The 21238-nt window shown below is 37.8% G+C and overlaps 1 protein-coding gene across 3 annotated transcripts; it reads right to left on the bottom strand.

Moving 5' to 3' along the window:
* Positions 1–3235: 3235 nt before the first annotated feature.
* TFAP2C (transcription factor AP-2 gamma) lies at positions 3236–18698 on the bottom strand. Of its 3 annotated transcripts, none has more exons than XM_073580676.1 (7): positions 18672–18698; positions 12027–12497; positions 11433–11484; positions 9550–9754; positions 6918–7036; positions 6412–6553; positions 3236–4895 (listed from the first exon to the last, which is right to left on the bottom strand). In XM_073580676.1, exons 1-7 carry the CDS (start codon positions 18681–18683, stop codon positions 4610–4612), a joined length of 1287 nt encoding a protein of 428 aa, XP_073436777.1. In that variant the 5' UTR covers positions 18684–18698; the 3' UTR covers positions 3236–4609. The 3 variants fall into 3 exon arrangements, with proteins under 3 accessions (XP_073436777.1, XP_073436776.1, XP_073436775.1); XM_073580675.1 differs by lacking the exon at positions 18672–18698 and adding an exon at positions 18497–18618; XM_073580674.1 differs by lacking the exon at positions 18672–18698 and adding an exon at positions 13574–13747.
* Between the last annotated feature and the right edge of the window lie 2540 nt (positions 18699–21238).

Below are 21238 nucleotides of genomic sequence, written 5' to 3'. Positions count from 1 at the left end.
AGTAGAGCTTTTTGGGCAAACGCATCAACATAGAGTTTACAGGAGAAAAAAAGAGGCATTCAAAGAAAAGAACACGGTCTCTACAGTCAAACATGGCGGAGGTTCCCTGATGTTTAGGGGTTGCTTTGCTGCCTCTGGCACTGGACTGCTTGACCATGTGCATGGCATTATGAAGTCAGAAGACTACCAACAAATTTTGCAGCATAATGTAGGGCCCAGTGTGAGAAAGCTGGATCTCCCTCAGCGGTCATGGGTCTTCCAGCAGGACAATGACCCAAAACACACTTCAAAAAGCACTAGAAAATGGTTTGAGGGAAAGCACTGGAGACTTCTAAGATGGCCAGCAATGAGTCCAGACCTGAATCCCATAGAACACCTGTGGAGAGATCTAAAAATGGCAGTTTGGAGAAGGCACCCTTCAAATATCAGGGACCTGGAGCAGTTTGCCAAAGAAGAATGGTCTAAAATTCCAGCAGAGCATTGTAAGAAACTCATTGATGGTTACCGGAAGCGGTTGGTCGCAGTTATTTTGGCTAAAGGTTGTGCAACCAAGTATTAGGCTGAGGGTGCCAATACTTTTGTTTGGCCCATTTTTGGAGTTTTGTGTGAAATGTTCAATGTTTTGCTTCATTCTCTTTTGTGTTTTTTCATTTAAGACAAATTAAATGAAGATAATACCAAAGAATTTGTGTTTGCAATCATTTTCAGGAAGAAACTGAGTATCATCTGACAGAATTTCAGGGGTGTCAATACTTTTGGCCACAACTGTATGCATGTGGCTAAGTGTGCATATCACATGCGTGCTCGGGGGCGGGGGTTCGCCAAACCGAATTCTTGCCCCGGGTGCCGGAAAGCCAAGATACACCTCTGGTCTGACTAATGGGATCCAGTCGGCAGAATGAAGTTTTTCCAGATTAGACTGGAGCAGTATGTCCAACTCGACCACTGATCCATTCAATCACTCTGTGTCTGCAAGCGCTGCTCTTGTTCTTTTCTGGAAGCCCCAAAGAGAATGAATAGACCTGCAGTCAGACATCTGAACTCCTGCTACATTTTAAATTGGAGATAAAGTGTCCTGTCAGGGATAAAACTTCCCCATTCTTCCGATCAGTGCAGTTTCTAGTTGTCGGACCTAAGTGATCACCTATCCCGTGGAGCCCATAGATCGGTGAGAATTTGTTTTAACCATAGAACCCTTAATGTAAAATACCGCAAATTTACATCCTAGTTATGGGGGCACACAGTAGATGTGCAGGAGCCCCCTGTATTTTAAAGTCAATGCTCCACTATAATGGGTACAATGACTTACAAATATTTGCATATAGCTGTAGGGTGGGCTCCTAGAGTCCATTCCCTTGGTGGGCCCCAGACACCCCAGTCAGACCCTGATAAGTTTAATAGATCTGGAATAAATCATTTGTGTGTCTCCATCTGTGCATCATCTACAGTAGGCCGATTCTCTCATACACAGACAGGAAAAACAGGAAACACAGTCACATGCTCTCCCTGTGTGAGCCTCGTTCTAACTTTATAAACAGTATACAAATCCAGCAATTAAAGGCTTATAGACAGGAATGGAGTTGTTGCACCAAACATTCCAACACCACTCTTCCTCCAGACTCTGGGACCTTGATTTCCAAATGAAATGCAAAATTTACTTTCCTTGTGGAGTGTGTCAATGACTGCCTTCTGGACATCTGTCATGTCAGCAGTCTTCCCCATGATTGTGGAGACTACTGAAACAGACTAAGGAACCTATACTAAGTTAATTATTTGTTAATTATTCTAATTTCCTGAGATAATGACCTTTGGGTTTTCATTGACTATAATCATCAAACACTAACAGAAATAAACACTTGAAATAGATCACACTGTTTGTAAGGAATCGAATATATGAGTTTCACTTTTTGTATTGAAGGACTGAAATATATGAACTTTTTCATGATATTCTAATTTTGTGAGAATCATCTGTACATTATGTATCCTGTACTGATCCGGAGTTAGATCCTGTATTTTACTCCAGAGCTGCACTCACTATTCTGGTGGTGAAGCCACTATGTAAAGTGCAAAAAAAAACAAAAAAAAAAAAAACCTTACATGTAAAATCCCCATCATGATTTCACTTCTTCAAAGTGCACACAATGAGGGAGATAATCAAAAACTGTCTAATAGCAAAACTGGCTTATGACTGCAGATAGTGATACAATGGAGGGGTGACATGACAAAATACTAATTGCAACAAAATATCCACAATTTAACACTTGAATATTAAGATTGTGATTTTGTTGAACTTGTAAAGTTTTTTTTTGCTGACACTGTAGATACATTTGTCCTGTATTGATCATGATTCATGAGTTACATCTGTATTACTCCAGAGCTGCACTCACTAGTCTGCCTCTGATCAGGCAAGTCACATCCCACCCAAGTTGTAAGTCAATTAAAAAAAAAAAAAAAATGGCAATGGCTGAGTCATTGCCAGAGAAAAGTATAATGGGCACATTGGTTAGTGACGTAGTTTGTGTCCAGTAATTATCTAATGTTGCCTCGTGTCATAATCACTATTCACCACACAATGCAGGCAGGGCAAGTTACTGTTACTGAAAATGCAAGAATTAACTAGATTTAGCTTTCCCTCCTTCACTCATCTAAAAAAATAAAGGGAACTAAATATTTTAATACAGCATGTCTAATCCTGGGAGAAGTGTGGGAGTCTTCCATTTCCCCCCCAACCACCACCACCCAAGAAAAACAGATGGTAAAAAAGTGACAAAGTGTAAATTTGGCCTAAACACCAACAATTTTATAGGTTCCATGGCGTTACCTGTACAATTGGCGGTAACTACCAGGATGCAAAAGCTTGCTGGTCCTTGACAAGAGGTAGGGACACAGCGCCACAACTTGATTGGCATTTATGGTGCCCTTATAGAGCTTTGGTTTTTTAGCAGTATTCCCCACCCCCACTAGTAACAGGGGTAAAAAAGATTCTCTTTTTTTGCCATTTCTTTGGTTCATTTTTAGCCCTGTAGAACACATCTTCAGTAAATTGTATGCACAATACAGAAAGTGTGTTTACTTCCATTAGGTATATTAAATGTGCAATGATATCGGGAGTGTTCTCCTTTTACCATCCTCACAATAGGATTTTTTTTTTTTTTTTAACTGGGTGGGGAAAAATAAGTGTAAAAACAAATAAAGCTAAAACCATTGACCATCTTTACAGTAAACAGAACCTAAGTACTCAGGATTTTTTTTTTATTACAGGCTTATAATATACAACAGTTTAATATTGTAAGATTTACAAATATGTAAAAGCTGTTGGACGCACAAAACGCAACATGGCACACTCACTTCTTATAAAAAAGTCACTTCCCTTCCCACACAATTTCACACATATTGCTTTAGCGAGGCACTTAGCGCCACACTTTTCCTTTTTTGTTAAATATTCTAAATTTGACCAGTTTACAAAGAAAAAAAAAAAAAATAATAATATTGTATCAACTTTCCCTCAACCTCAAGTTGTATAAAGTTTCACCATTATGTACAAAAGACCCTTAAATTACATATAAATAAATATGTACAGTAAGAAAAAAAAATTTAAATCAATTATTGAACTACAATGCCTACCTCTGGGCAACTCATTGCCACCCCAACAGAGCCAAATCTTCAGACCTCAATTGTCTATTTAGATTTAAGTTACTAAGTTTTATTAGTGGCTCATTTCAAACCACTATTAAAAGTGATTTTTGTTTTACCGATGGGCCCAATAATAAAAAAAAATAAATAAATAAAATAAAAATGTGGGGGAGGGACAAATAAGTAGGACAGAGAATTAAGAATGTATTTTTTGTATACAGTAGTTAGGAGGAACAGAAAAAAAAAAAAAAAAAAAAGTGACTGGTAAACTCAGAGCAATTGGCAAGGAGGTTCAATTGATATATATATATATAGATATATATATATATATATATATATATATATATCCCCCTAGTATTAGGAGAGTCTGGACCTCATCCTTTAAAACAATGTGGAGAAGTTGCTAAAGGAAAAATGGAGTGGAGTGAAAATAAAAATAGAGGCAAAGAAACTCAATTCAAAATTAAAAACAATTTAAAAATAGCTTGTTAGAGCTCAAGTTAAAAGGAAATATGCTATTATGGCTGCAGTCACACCTCTAAAATACATGCATACAGGCCAGTTCACAAGTCGAAATTTTCGCTTATGTCTACAACCTCTGGTAAGCATTTATTTCATATTAAGAAGAGGGATGGGGGAGGTGGTGGGGGTATAATAAAAAAAAAAAAAAAAAAATTATATGATAATCCCTGCAAGATTCTTGTGGTCCTAATGAAATGCATGGGAGGTAAAGAGGCTGGAAGTAGAGTGCAAAAGGATTTTCTGGAAGAAAATTCTGGTGCTTGTAAAAGTTCCCTCTCAGCCAAGACATTGGGCAGCGGACGAGAAAGTAGCACCGTCCCATAATATTCCATACGGTCTCCTGTCCACCCGCCCGGTCATGGATCCTCACAAAATAGAGTTCAAAAGGAAAGAGATAGGTCCCAGCCTCATATGTTCCTCTAGTCAAACATTGAAAGTTGTCCATATTACATCCTCATTTTCGGTGTTTGTCCATCTTGTCCAAGCCTTTGTTGCTTTCGCCAGGGCTCTGGTCTCCCGCGTTCATGTACATTTTGTCTGCAATTTTTAATGCCTCGTTTAGGTAGTTTTGTACGGAGGTCATAGCAGCACAAATTGCAGCACTCCCAAAACCATGCGTGATGAGGCTGAAGTGAGCTAAACAACTTTGGATTCCAGGCTCCAAGATGGGATTTGGCCTTGCGTTACCCAATGGCGTCCTGTCCTGTGTGAGAAGGTCTGTGAATTCTTTGCAGATTTGTCTAAACAAAGAAGAAAAAGGAAAAACATTTTAGGGATTGACTTCTGTAAATGCAAAAAAAAGTTTTAATACAAGTTGGAGTACTATTTAATAGATTTGTCAATTCTCTCTATTCAAGATTGAGACTGACAACTTCATTTACTTTCTTAAAATTTTGAGTATATTCCTTAAAAAACAAACACACAAAATTTAAAATCTTTTCTTTCATTATAGAAGTTTAGTACAGTAAATTAAGCGCTTAGGGTCACAACAAGATTTATCTCGCTAGATATCTATTGATATATTTTATACAATCTCTCGGTGTTTCATGGAGAAGCAAATTGGGACATATGTTAGTGCCTCATCGCTTTCATCAGATGTCTATATAGTTTCCTGTAAGCGATTTCTCCATAAAATGAGCAGTCTCTTAGTCAGCACAGAACAGTTTTAGAAACACCTGCAAAGTATTAGCAGGGATCCACAAAACACTTAAGAGTTCTTGTTGAGATTTGTACCCGTCATGAAACCTCATTTAACATGCCGGGCGCAGCAGGCTTCAGTAAACGAACATTTATAACTCACACAAAAGTTGTCTTGTGAGGATGAAGAAGCTTTTCTAGATGGAAGTTTGCAAAACGCAAAGAGAAAAAAAAAAAAAAAAAAAAAAAAAAAAAAAATTCTCCAAATGCTCCATGGAAACCTTCATGACATTTGTGTTTTGAGGTATAAAGATTCTCTTTTTTTCATGCCATGAAATCAAAAGATTTTAGCTAATGCTAACAACCCAGGTTAGTTAGGACTTTCTCACAACCGAGCTTTGCAGGTCAGAATCAAATGCCTGTAAAGGTGGCAGAGTTGAGGTCAGGAGACCTATGATCACAAACCTAAAAAGTCATTTTTTGGGGGGAGCACTATGCAATCTAGCCAACCAAAAGGCTTAACAATTAGCATAATATATGGAACCTCTCGCCCTAAAAAAAAGGTTCATGTATTGAATCTAACTTAGTGGACCCATTGATAAGATCTAACTGTCCTACACCCTTATGGTCAGCATTGTAATTGCATTTTGACTTTTTTTCCCCCCCCCTGAGCCATACTGCTCTTCAATAAAACGCAGATCCAGCTAATGGGTCAAGTTGGAATGATCTCTCAACGTTCATATGAAATCTGAACTTTAGTTAAGCATCTGGGGTGAGGACCTAGAATTTTTTTTTTTACCCCAATCTTGCATTGAGGGAAAAGAAAAAACCCTGGACTGATTGAATAAGGTTATGCAATCCTGCTTTTTGGTGGAACATTTTTAATTTCACAGTCTGAAGGTCACACGGTCAACAGGATGCCAAATTAACAGATATGCAAATTGCCTCTTCAGTGAGCAATTTGCATATTTATTTTCCCAGAGGAGCATGTATGGAATTTAAGTCTCCCCACTTTGACATGCCAGGCCTGGCATGTCACTCTTCACAAGGAGAAACATTACCCCTTTGATCCCAAACTAACAGAATGTTACTCAAGTAAATCCTAATCTGGCCACTTACTTTGCTGCAAGCAGCATGTTTTTGCGATTTGCCATCTCATTGCGTTCCATATGCGGCCGGCTCAAGTATTCTGCCACTGCTTTGGAGGGGAATTCGGTTTCGCACACATAACCAAAGTCACGAGCGAGGTGTACGGCTTCACCTGCAGAGAGAGAAAAAAAAAAAAAAAAAAATATGGGTTCCCCATCAGTTAAAGTGGACCTGTCATCAGATAAAAGTGGCAAGTCTTTGCCTTTGTATTTAGTTAAAATTACACTCCAATTCTGGTAAAAAGAAGGATCGTTCTGTCCCACATGCCATCCTGTGATCCCCTCCCAGCGTTTACTCCAAATAATAATTAGCAAATTCCTGAAAAATTTACAATTGGAAATATTTGCCCAATCTTTTCATTGTGCAACAGTTAACCATTTGTAAAGCGAGTCAAGTTCTTCTTGGCTACAGCTCAAGTCAACAGGTTTCCACCATTAAAGGGCTTTTAACTATGATTAACATGCTATGACACCAACCTTCCACCAGTGACGTCAGCAGCGTCACATTGGCTGCCTTCCTCCTTCCGGCTGGCAGGTTCAGACCAATTTTTTCAAGTTTTTCTCGCAACGACCTCCCTCCATTTTTAGATTTTGCCCTGATGAAAGAGACAAGACACGTATTTAGTATTTCAATACAGCCATCAAGGCGTTTAACCCAAAAGAACAGCTCAGACAAGGGCGTCACTCCAGAGAACAAGACTTCACAAGAAACCAGTGATGTCACGGGGCAGGATTCCCTCACAATGACTCTAAACTGTATCTATCACACAATGGATTAGAGTGATTGAATTTCATTAGAACGAGGCTCCCTGGAGACATCTGTATGGGAATTCCCATCCATAAAGATACTCCAGCAATTCAACGCAACTATATTTCTACCCATCCACCACATCTTCCCATTTCACCTTCTACAAACAAACGAGATTCAGCTATTTGTGTAACATCAGCCACAGGGACAGATGTTTTTTGTAGTTTTAAGTTGCTAACCCCATGCGCTCATTAATTCCAGCTATTTATAGATAGAAATTAGCCATATGTTAGTGTCACACGCTTAACCGCAGCTTCTTCATGTACACATTTCTACAGTGACACGGTATCACCGAAAGGATCCAAATTACGAGTGAAGCCACATGCAGAAGAAAATATGTATTTTCTCTTTAGTAAAATATATTGCTTACATTTTTATTACCAAATATGGTTTTTTTAACCCTTGTTAACCCTAAGGCTACATTTCCACAATGAGCTTTTGGATGTTGAAATTTTTTTTTGGCACCCATTAAGCAAACGAGGCTACTTGCATTGTTATCACTTTGTCTCTTGTTGGTGGGTTCAGTTTTAAACAAAACTGTTTAGTTTTGACACTTCCTGGTATTCGGCTTTTGAAAGGGAAAAAAAAAAAAAAAAATATAAAAAAAAAAAAAAGGCATTTGCCAACTACACGCTTTTTGATGCGTTTCTGCCACACTAAGAATGAATGTACATTTTTTATTCTTTTTTCTTTTACCTGTGGATTTTCTGCATCTAATGCAAGTCTATGGGAAAAACCAAGACATAAAATTCAGCGTACCCACAAGAGAAGTAGACATGTTGCAGATTTGAAACACGCACCACAGGTCAGTTTACATAGCATATACATTATATATTAATAGTACAGTGGGCATTTTTGAAGCAGCGAAAAGATGCAACATCAAAAACTCCCCAAACCCTCATTGTGGCCACACAGGTTTAGGCCTCATTCCCACCTCAGTGTATGTTAGCAAAAATTAGGGGTGGAACCTATTAGAGAAAAAAAAAAAAAAAAAAAAAAAACCCCACACTAAAAAGAGAAATGGAACCATTTTGTATTTTTGGAGCCACTCCTGGTTTCGACTTTAAAATACTGATGAAACCTGGACCAGAAAAACTGATGTGTGAATGAAGTCTTAGTGGATATTCACACGGAATTTTGTTTTTGTTTCGCTGAAAAATCCACATCCAAGAGACAAGCAGTTTTTAGTGAGTTTCTGGAGCAAAAACGTATGTCGATACTTTGCATGTTTTCTGCCTATAAGCCGTTCTGAAGGGTTTGGTTTTTTTTTGTTTTTTTATGAGGATTATAGCGTGAAATCCATGCCAAAAACTGAACATATCCTTAAAAGTATTAGCCATCTTATTAACCAGAATCCAAGGACCGGAAAAAGTTTCTTTCTTAAATTTATTGTTGCAACTGGTTCATATTCAAATTAGCAGAACTGTCAGGCGGTGGCTGGAAGATGTGGTCTAACGATTTCTCGCCCATCTCATGCGATGGATCCTACATGGCTCCGTTTATGAAGCCTTTAGAACAATGCTTGCCATTGTTATAGTTGCAGCCACATCGGAAACCGTGGAAGGAAAGTTGTGTTTCACTACAAGTGTTGCCGATTGTGAACACCTCCTGTCCTCTATCATTAAATAAAAAGCAGTTGGGCGAGTTTCAATGGCCGGGGGACATTATACACATTAACTATTTAGAGACCACTTAAGCACCCAGTCGTTTACCATCTGCTGCAAGACTACAAATCCCAACAGGCCCTGAAGATAATTGTGAGATCGGTTACTATTGTATCAGGATTGGAAGAAAGATGACAAGACTCCATTTATACAGCTGGATATAGATAAGACGGCTTACCCCCAATACAATGTTTTGGGGTGTGGCTTAAAAAAAAAAAAAAAGAAAAAAAAAGGACTAACTCAAAGCTAGGGGGGGGGAGGGGAGAACAGGTTACTTAGAAGTATGCATTCTTGCATTGTGTCAAAGTTCACATTACTAAACTAAGATTTTATTTTTTTTTGTGGTTTATGTGGAATTTTCCCTCCATACAGGTGGGAAATGGCAAATTTTAACTTTTGTTATTAATGGATACGCACAAATGGCTCCCAGATCAAAGACTCAATACATCTGCTCTCCATCTCTTTTCAAAGATTTGATCAATCTCAGAAGAAGTTTCCTTTGCACTGTCCACATTCTTATCGTCCAATTAAGGAGACCCAAACGTTTGTCTAGATGTTTTTCTAAGTTTTATTAACTTTACATGACAACCAATACACACAATTCTAGAAGCGATATAGAGGGAGTCTGAACACTTACCTTCTCAGTACACCTCCAAGTAAGGATGCGTTCAAGCATTCAGGGGGCGAGAGTCGCCTCTGGACCTCTGCTACAGTAACTTTGTACTTTGAGGTGGAACTCAAGAGTGATAGTCTTCCTGGGACTGAGCAGAAGACCTCATTTGGATTGATGACTATTCCCATCAGAGAGTCTTTCTGGTAGGGCATGTTGAGGGTGTTTTTGCCTGTGGAGAAGACAATACTTAAAATCATTCAAAAAGGTAAGGTTTCTTACAAACTAATGGACTTTAGTGGTCAAAGATTTGCGGTTTATCAAAAAGACGTATCTAATCATGGGAGGTTTCCTCCAATCTAAAACCAGATCAACTCTAGGCCATAAAAAGGGCTTTGAACCATACCAAAGCATCATCTCAGACTTTGTAAGTTCTACCCATATTTCTGAGAATCTTAGTGCCCTATTTAGGCCACTTAAAATATAAAAGAAGTCAACCAGGCATTTATAGGATTGGCCCTAGTACATGCCTTCATTAATGAAGTGCTTAATCTATCTTACCCAACGACAAGAAGTAACCATGCCCACCTGAATCTTAATTTCTTTCCATTAAACCCAACATGGGGGTAAACTGTCCTGCAAAAAGATATTTGAGCAAGCTGGGCCAGAACGAATTTATACCCACACCTTAATGAGCGCATATATGTATTGACATGTATACAAGGGTGTGGAGAAACACAAGAGCACGTGTTTTCGAAGCTCAGACCATTTAGAATATTTATGCACTTCTGGAATCCTCTTTTAAAACCTGAAGAGCACGGAGAGGTTTACATGAGCATTAGGAACACAAAAGACTTATGTCAATATGGAGCACTGTATATGACATGTCTCTCCAAACATGAGAGAAGTGTAGAACAGGGATCTCATGGAGAATTTGTTTGGATAAAGACAGGTTGGGAGTAGTTAAAGAAAAACTGAATACTTACATGAAGTCCTTGACAAAAAAAAAAAAAAAGTTTTATGCACACTCAAAATATAAATAGCTTATTAAATTTAACCATTTTCATATTCGTTCTGACAGATCGAACATGCATATAAAACGCCATTTTCCAGACAAATTATTTCTATTTTTTTTTATTATTGTTTTGGAAAAATAAAAAAAATTAGAAAACGTCTGTATACAATCTAAGCAGCAAGGGAACAAAATAGAAAGATTTCACAATCCAGATTTCAACTCTATGCCCAACCTGCAAGAATACTCCAGCAATTAACTCCCTCCAAAAGCAAGCATGAACAGAGAACAAGCGAGGTATAATGCCAACGCTGTCAAGTGTCTGCTATAATGTTTAGGTTCTCCATGACAGATCAATCTGCACAGCAGTTCAAGCATTCCTAATAGACTCCATTTAATAAAATGATCCATAAGACAGTGCCAAAAAACACAAACATACAGGTAGAACTTAAATTTATTAAAAAATAAAACTGTTTAAGAGAAGACAAAACACGAGAGCAAAGCAATGTTTGTGATATCAAAACTGCACCAAAAAAAAAAAAAAAAAAATCAACTAAATATTTTTAACATGACACAATCTTTGTAATCAAGATCGTTTATAGAATAAAACGTTCTGTTTTCACTCAATTTGCAAGTGTTAACGAACATTGGATGCACTACGATTGAGGTAGGAAAGAAGAGGGAAAAAAAAAACAAAGTTTTGTTTAACAAACAAGTACAGAAAAAAAAAAAAAAAAAAAAAGAAGTGTAACGGCGCATTCTTTCTATTCACACCCTATTTGAAATTAATTACAATACATCAAAAATTGGAAACAGTCTTATGAACAGAAGACAGACAAGATTAGTTTGGAGAACATCACGATTCGTACTACGTTTATATAAAGAAAGTTGAACAAACCTTTTTTTATGACCGTCTGGTCATGCATGATTAAACCATGGTCTTCTAAACTCTGTATGGATGGAAGAAAAAAAATAAAATATAAATATATTTGTATATAAGTTTGCTTTTTTTCATTGAAGTCCAATATTTTTGTATCTTAAGAATTGTAAAAAGTTACATTTAGTAGTCATTTCTTTAGTTTTACTTTTTAGAAGAATTTTTCAAAACAAAAATCAAGAGTCTTGTCAGTAATGTACTGCACAGTTAGAATTTTTACATTTTTCTCAATGTATGGAGTAGATGAAAGTTAGTGGAAGTACACTTGCAAATTTCATTCTTGGAACAATAGGTTTTGGAGAGTGAAAATTAAAGTTGGGCAATCAAATGATTTAGTTACCCTCGAAAATAAGCCCAGACAACATCAACATGCTACATGCTGGCCCGATGTTAAAATTGCAGCGAGGGGCTCTTTGCCAACAAAGCTTGGAAAACTTATTATAAAGTTGGGAATCCAGCCCTGACAAGCAAAGTTTTCCCGCATTCTTATGCCAGGAAGGCTCTCCAAAAGAAACCCTATCCTTGACATCATATGAATTTTATAGGGAACATTACCGCAACATCCTCCATCTGCTGGCCAATGTCTGGTAGACCTAGATTTTCTGCAAGGCTTGCGGAATCTAGACCATGTCCATGTCCATGCTGGAGAAGAATATCAGGCCTTCTTTGGAAGTCTCTTCCCAATCTTCCCGAGCTAGGATCCAAAGATGGGATGTGATGAACCAACCCCGGTCTGCCGTGATGGGAAATTCCACTGTGTTCTTGGCTTTGACGGCTTGGCCATGCCTGCTGTTGACTTGGAGGAGGGTGAGATGTGTGGATCGAGTTGAGAGAGAATGGGTCTCCAAGGTGGGAATAAGGGTCAGACTGGGAATAAGGCAAAGGCTGGTATGGAGGTGGAAAATATGGTGGCTGGAAGTCAGAGGACCCCGAGTGAGAAAGTGGGGGAGCTGGGCTGTACAAGTGCTGGCTGACTGATGACAGATGGGGTAACCTTGGATTACCATTGCTGCCATCATGTCTGTCCTGTATAGGAAACAAATGTAGAAAAATTAATACTAAAATCAACTTTAAGAGCACAAACATCCGAAACATGCATTTTAATTGTAAGCTCTTGAGGTCAGATAGTGAAACTCCAATTAGAATCAATCAACATTACCCACATTTTTGCTTTCAAGAGATAGACCCTCAACTCAATATTTTTTTGCATTTTATTTTAGAATAATAAAATCTGACCTGCTTAAATTATACAATTTTGAGTGTCCCTTAAAATTTCTGGTAACAGGAGATGACTGGCCATTAGGATTGTACCAGTAAAAAATGTTGATAAGTAGGTTGATCTGTGGTTTTTAGCAGATTACAACTTCACGCTTATTAAAATTAACAGGGCGAGCTAATCAGTAGAGAAAGGAGCCCCAACAGACTCCGCTGTGACCCGTCCTCCCTGCTAAATACCTCCTATTGATTTCAAATGGCTGAATCTAATCAACAGGAGCCAAAACAACCACAGCCTACAGACCGTGACCAATGGAGAAAAATGAATGACTGTGACCAAGGGGAAAGGATAGAAAAAAAAAAAAAAGGGATGAAATGCCAAAGAGAGCGAGTCAACTCATGACGCCAAGATCAATCACCAAATCGTATGTAAACTTCTAATAATGATTATTACCAGAAAAGGGGAAAAAATATATATATAACCATAACAAACAGTAACAAAGTTCTGGACAGACGAGCAAGACATTAAGCAGTTGGAAATAATTCTTTATCATTGCTGCTCACCCAAACCTGTCTGTATACATAAAATGCCCTTGTCTCTGGCGCCCACTACTGTCCAGCCCCAATACTGCACTTTCCACTTGTAATAGGACTAAAATAGCAAAAATCGCAAAGTATTCTCCGTATATGGGGGAAAAAAATAGAATAAATAACTGCATAATCAGGGGTAATTTCTTCATCCATGAATCACAACATACATTGAGCATGCAGTATAGCGATAAGCCATATATGATGCGCTGAACCCATTTAGATGGATAACTTAGAGGCTGCCAATAGTATACATACTATGCCAAACATGCACATATGTAGCAGAGCCGAGCGCTCACCTCACACTCCTCCTCATACTTGACATTATCTGCTAGTTTCCACAGCATGGTTGTGCCCAGTCAGTCTCCACACAGGGTGTCTAATAGCCTAGGCTCAGCACTGTATTCCCAGGTGTCAGCAGTAAGGGATCAGGCATGGAAGCTCTTTCACTACTGACTATTTCCCTCTAACTCCCTGCCCTCCCTTAATGCTCCTATTATGGGAACTCCTCCCCAGGGAGGGGGCGGAGCCTCACTGCTAGAGGGGGGTAAGCTGAACCAATCCCAGGCTCTGAGCGCTCAGGCCACGCCCCCATGGGCATTCCTGTGCTGCCCAGCCTCAATCACTTGCTCAGTGGCCTGCTAATCACAATATTATCTGCAGAGGAAATGTTACAATCTCCAAGCAGCAGCCTCAATGTTTTCCTTCACACTTTCTTATCTAAACATTTACAGGCTGTGATGATTGAGCCCAGCAGGAAAAAAAAAATAAAAAAAAAATAATATACTAATAATAAGAACATCTTCTATTAAAAAGGGCAGAACCTGAGAAATCCCAGAATTTTTTTTTTTTTTTTAGGTTAATTATTGCAATATTTCTCATGCAAAATGTGATTTTTATACAAGTTTATTTATACTGTGTAGTATAGCATTATATTTACTCTGCACCATATATGTAGCAGGTGTATTCGCGCTATATCTTTTTTTGTATTATGTTTTATACAGGCAATACTATATCTACATTATAAAACAGAAAAAAAAAAAAGAATAAATGCACAGTGATTTTATAGCTGGTAGACATAGTGATTATAGGATTGTGCACTTGTTATTGCATTTTTCTGTGAATTTATACTATGTAGGTAAAGTGTTGTCTTCTTATACTATAGTGGGGGGGTTGTAATTTAATTGGCCTAATATTGTGTAGGTATAGCAGTGTGCCTATAGACAAAAAAAAAACAAGTACATATATTACAATGTATATACACCTACTCACTATAAAATCATGTATATTTATTGTTCTAGTACAATAATTTCATAGTGGGTATATGGTTATATATGTATTTGTCATTTCATTTTTCTGGGTTTTTATAGTGAGTGCGTATTGGGTCTACACATGGTAGTTTAGGGTGTATTTGTCATTTCAATTTACTGTCATATTATAGTGTCAGTGTGTAGGTATAGTATGTTACATATTTTTAATTTTTTGTTTTTTTGTTTATTAATGCATAAGTAATGCATAAGTAAAGTAGTACACAACAGTATACATATCCACTATAACCGTAAAATAAAACAAATACATATTACAATTACCCCTATAACGTCATTGTAATAATATATATATATATTCTCTATAATAATCATTTTATAGTGGGTGGGTGTCTACACATTGCAAGGTGTATAGGTTATATATATTGTTTGTATTAGGTGCATTTCTTTTTTTCTGTGTTTTATAGAAGTGGTTATAGGATTGTATCTACACCCAGTGTAATTTAGTGTGCATTTGTTATTTCAACTTACTGTGATTTTATAGTATCATCTACACACATTATTATCCTATGGTAGGTCTATTTTTTCTTTTTTACATATTTTTTCCGGTTTAATAGGTTACAGTATTGTCTACACACATTCTAATAGTGTGGGAGTATAGATTACACTATACCCAGAAAAAAAAACAAAAAAAACAAACATACTACAATGAGTGTAAACACCTGCCCACTATAAAATCATTAGAACGAAAAAAAAAGTATATATTTTTTGTTACAATTATTTTATAGGTAGGTGTCTACACTCATTGTAATATGTGCATTTGGGATTTCATCTTTTGTGTTTTTATAGTAAGTGGGTATAAGATTGTGACTATACACATTATATTTTATAGTGGGTAGGTATAGTATTATGGGACACTATATAAAAAAAAAATAGGTAAAAAAAGGCAAACAATAAGTATGAGTGTGGACAATACTATACCTACTCATTATATAAACAAAAAATATATCAAACGCTACAGTAGGCGTGTAAACAATAACATACCTACAGTATACAATGATAGAATTGAAATAAATACTATATTACAATGTGTGTAGATTAATATATATCTCCATTTTTTCAGTAATTTATATGGATCTTAAAGGGATGAAATATGCAAAGTTAAAAGAGATTTATAAAAAATGTAAATATATTAAGTCATAATATGTATTAAAATATATCTTAATTAGGGCGATTGCAAAGGAAAAGAATGTAGAGTATGATGTAGTCATTTCATGGACAATAGCTGCCAGCCGGCTGTTTCCTAGTTCTTGCAGGGCACAGAGCTTGTATCAGGTCTGGTTTCTTGATTCTTATGCCTCCAGCAGGTTTTTAAGTAGAAGGTTTGGGATTGGCACAGATAATAAGCAGGAGAAGGAAAAAAAAATACTTAAAGTGTCCATTTAAATAAATCCTTGACAAGCTCCCATTATAACTCTTGCCTTGGGGAGAATGTGATAAGCTCTTATTCTCTGCCAGGCTTTTCACATGTGGGCAGTGCCAGTCAGACAAGGGGTGGTGGGCACCAAAAGCTTTAAGGTCTAGAGAGGAAAAAGGAATGGGGGCAAGCATCCTAATTCACCAAACATTACTGTCAGGGCGGATTGTATTTGAATATCATTTGGGAGGGGTACACATACTTCTATTCCTAAACTCATAATATTGATGGCACATTAGAAACAGGCGTGAAACCGAAGCATCGCACTGATTGAGACAGCGACAGGAGCCACACAGACTCACCAGGGCGGCATTCACACAGTGCGCCAAGTCAGTGCAAAAGACGCAGCTACCCCAGTCCATACAGGGAGAAACTGCCTTGTGCAGCATATTTGCTTTATTAAGCTACTTATAAAGCATTATTCGGTTGCAGTATTCGCTTTATTATTTGGTTTGCATCAGGACCAGGAAAATATAGTGAAGAGTTTTCCCCCCCTCATTAAATATACCACTTTGTCACTTTGTATAGGGTTACAGATGTACATTCAAGTAAAAAAAAAAAAAATATATGGGGCTATCAACAATATTAAAATTAATATAATTTAGGTAATAATGGGGACAGCACATTGCATAGTCTTATAGTCCTGGAAAGTTTTACTAATCAGATATTCCACATCGGAGAATATTATATTATACACATACACTATTGTACAGCAGTGGATATACTAATATATATAATTTGGAATATGTCTTCAGTCTCCCAGGGAGTAATAATGAGGCTGACCACAGAGAATGCATCTTGTAATCAGCACTTAATCTTCATTAGCATTTCTGGTGGGGGCCCAGGCTGGAGAGGATGATGAGAGTTAAATTCCCTTGTTGTCCCATAGAAAAGAAAAAAAAAAAAAAAAAAAAAAAACCTTTGAAATGCAGGTTTGTCCTGCAAGTAACAGCAAGTGCCCGGCGCTATCCAATGTCCAGGGATATCTGGGGGTTCAGAGGCGGTACCCAGAGGAATGAAAAGGGGACTACTACTCTCATTTTCTGTAAAGTTTCTCAGGGGAAGTTGTGGGATATCTTAAAAGGGAGGAGGAGGAGGGGGGAGCAATATAGTAAGTGGAAGGGTCTACTATTCATCTACCCAGAGCCCAATGCAAGGAGAGGCGCACTACTACTCCTCTCATCTTCTGTGGTAAGAGAGAGGTTGGGGAAAGAATATACTAAGTGGAAGGGACTACTACTCCTTTCTGCAAGGGAAGACATAGAATTGTGCTACCATTTTCTGCAAAGATGTGTATATACTAAACTTTAGAGAATAATCAACGCCCAGATCTGGGATATTAATCAAGTGTCTTTGTCATGGTTTTACTACTAACTAAATTTTATACCAGTAATAATGATATTATATATATATATATATATATATATATATATATATATATAATCAGCTTGCATGATAAGTTACATCAATTTTCGTTTGCAGCTCACAAACCACTGATTTTTAATACAAGACGGTTGTTAAAAAAAAAAACACGACTGCGAAAAACTGCATGTACAACTATACCGCATAATGTCGCAGAATTGTAAGACAAAAAGCAGGATGCAGGAGTGTATAGAATATATATATATACACACTTTTCTATAATTTACAAGATTAGGTCGCAAGCCTGGTTATGTTCCCACTGCGCCATTCCCTTTTTTCACTATATGGCATTGATTAGGAGCAGCATGTGCTGTGTGTTGTGATCCTGGGACCATTTTATTATATTTCGCATTATAGATGTCATTAGTTGTGGGAAGGAAAGTTTAATCTGAGGATCAGAGGAAGAAATAGCTGCTGCGAGGGAAGATTACAGCAAAGATGTCTCTCATTGTGATTCTTATTCCTCCTACATCCAGACAGGATTAAAATCACACATTTACCACTTAGTATTGTCATCACCTATTCTGCAAGGTGGTGGGGAGGGCATATAAGACTTACATTACTTTAATTTTTTTTCTATTAGTACAAAATGGTAAAAAAAAAAAAAAAAAAAGAAATTCTTAATTAAATTGCGGAATAGCAAAATATAAATTCGTTGTAAAATATTCCCTATATTGCAACATCTGAAAGAAAATCTCTTTATCATTGTGTAACTGGGGGGCTTTGGTGAAGTGATATTAATGCAGATGAGTCCACTGATGCCTCACACGTCCCCCCCCCCCCCCACCTCAGTATTTAGGACCTTAATATTAATGGGGAGAACATTAATATTTGGGATGAGGGGGGTACTTAGCTCTCTGATGCACAGAAGGGATCTTGCAGGAGTCTCCCTCCAGGTAAGGCGCACCAGGTAATGAGGCGTCTTCCCCCCTGGAGACTTGGGATCTTGCTGCCAGAACTCCCCCAGGAGATCGTAGCTGCCGCTTCCTCGGGTGTCAGGGTGTGAGCTCCATACATGTGTAGGAGGCAGGTGAGGTGCAGAGAATGGTGCCGCTTACCTGCCATTCCGGCCTCCCCAGCAGAGACATCACTCCTGGGATTTGGGTATATTAAAGCAGTAACAGTTGCAAACTTGAATGTTACCTGTAGTCATCCAGCACCTAGACACTATGCATCTGCTACGCATGCGCACTGCCACCCAGCCCAAAAAAAAACCCACATAAAAAAACTCACCTTACTGCGCATCTTCCAGCCCCTTACACTGCACCTCCTCCTTTTATCCACAGGCACCTCTTCCACTCATGTGAGTGCAGGTAATGTGTCTGTGAGGCTTATTACGGAGAGCTGAGGACATTATCATCAGTAATAATAATACATTTTAGTCTCAGCTTTGAATCTGGGTATCAGATGTTTTGGAAATGGATTGCAAAAATTTTGGCTTAAAAAAAAATGCCAAGAAGTCTGGGATCTATCTATCTATATATATATATATATATATATATATATATATATATATATATATACTTTCTTTTATCCTGCAGCACTTTACAGACATACATCACTGTCCCCATTGGGGCTCACAATCTACATTCTCTATTAGTATGTCTTTGGTGTATGGGAGGACATACAAACTCCTTACACATGATGTCCTTGGTGGACCCCAGTGCTGTAAATCCATAGTGCTAACCACTGAGCCACCCCCAGTCTTTCATAGGGTGTACTGCCTGCTGAGGTGCTTTGCCTAATCATATTTTCCGGGATACCGATGCTAATGTATCCCACCAAAAAAAAGAACTGCCCCTGTGTCTAACTGTATGTATGGATTGCTCAGATATCTAAGCCTGTCATATGTGATACCGAGGCTTAGATACACAGCTCATCACTATCATGGTGCCTTCTCCGTGCTTGCTGGAGCCTATCCACTGAAGAACCAATTCTGTGATGCCGGGTTCACACGTAGAGTATTTGGTCTGTTTTTTTTCAGTTCAGATCCAAAAGAGTAAATGAGTGTTATCTTAAAGGCCACGTTCACACAATCAGTATTTGGTCAGTATTTTACCTCAGCATTTGTATTTTACCTCAGTATTTGTAAGGTAAAACCAGGAGTGGGTGATAAATACAGAAGTGGCAACATGTTTCTATTAGGCCAGGTCCACACAATTGGTATTTTACCTCAGTATTTGTATTTTACCTCAGTATTTTATCTCAGTATTTGTAAGGTAAAACCAGGAGTGGGTGATAAATCAGGAAGTGGTGACATGTTTCTATTAGGCCAGGTCCACAGAATCAGTATTTGGTCAGTATTTTACCTCAGTATTTGTATTTTACCTCAGTATTTTACCTCAGTATTTGTAAGGTAAAACCAGGAGTGGGTGATAGAAACATATTGCCACTTCTGTATTTATTAGGCCAGGTCCACACAATCAGTATTTGGTCAGTTTTTTACCTCAGTATTTGTAAGCCAAAACTAGGAGTGGGTGATAAATCCAGAAGTGGTGACGTGTTTCTATTATACTTTTCCTTTGATTGTTCCTCACCTGGTTTTGGCTTATAAATACTGAGGTAAAAAACTCACAAAATACTGATTGTGTGAACATGGCCTTTATGCTATCCATATGCTCCATTTTTTTGTGGCTTTCTTTTTTTTTTCTTCTTTTTTTTTCTAGTTGGTGAAATCTACCTGAATAGGCTTTTGTTATTTAAACGTGTTGGATGTGAATTTCGGTTGTAGAAACACACCTCTTTAGTGTTTGGATTTTACCCATTCATTTCAGTAAGCAATCTAAATGTGCAAGCTAAAAAGTCTGGCATTGTTTTTGTGTGGGGTTTTTTTTTGGTTACTTTTCAGCATCAAAAGCAAACACAATACATATGAATAAGTGCTGAAATTATGCATGGATTTTAGAGGCAAGCTGTGGATTTCAGCTTAGAAACCTGTGTAAAATCCTCACGGAGTGAACACTCTGCTTTGCAAAGCTTAGTTCACATGGAGCAAAAACACAACAGATTTATATAGCCCTGTACGGACATTATTATCTCTGTCCCCATTGGGGCTCATATACTATATTACCCATCAGAAGACATAAGGAGAAAATACAAACTCTTTGCAAATGTTGTCCTTGGTGGGATTTGAACCCAGGACCCCAGTGCTGCTAACAGCATTAACCACTGAGCCACCATGATACCAGTTTTCATATGTCCATTTTCTGCTACATATTCAATTGTGGCAAATTTGTTGCATTTTAAGATTTTTTTTTTATAGAAATCTCATGCAAATGCTGTGAAAAATCCCTGCAATGTAAATATATGCATGTCTGCCAATTTGTGCGAGTTTCACACTTTGCCATGTAAAAGATGAAGTCTTCATCAGTACATGCCACAGCAAATATCATTCTGGGACCTGTGATGCCGGTGATCCGCTGTAAAAATTGTTCTATGTGAACGTAACCCAAAGGATAAAATGTGCAGTGAAAATCCGACAAATACATTGTCTTATAAATATGCAGTTTCTGCCGCGGATTTTTTTCTCAACATATGAATTTATTAAAATAACTAACATTTTTCCCTCCATGATGCAGACTGGTGAGAATGTTCATAGTCACAGATTAAATATGCTGTGGATTTTCCAGGAGGAAAATATATACACCGTGTATTATAGTACCAGAATTGTGGATTAGACTTTACAAAACTCACACATTAGGGCTCATACTCACTTGCGAGAGACTCGCACGATTTTCGTGCTAGTCTCTCGCATGAAAACCTGGCACTGCTGCCAGCACTTGGACCGGAGTGTGCAGCTA

Source organism: Dendrobates tinctorius, unplaced genomic scaffold (assembly GCF_039654945.1).
Source record: "Dendrobates tinctorius isolate UK_male_01 unplaced genomic scaffold, ASM3965494v1 ptg000065l, whole genome shotgun sequence".
Taxonomy (NCBI): Eukaryota; Metazoa; Chordata; class Amphibia; order Anura; family Dendrobatidae; genus Dendrobates; species Dendrobates tinctorius.
This window is presented reverse-complemented; position numbering and strand designations above follow the sequence as displayed.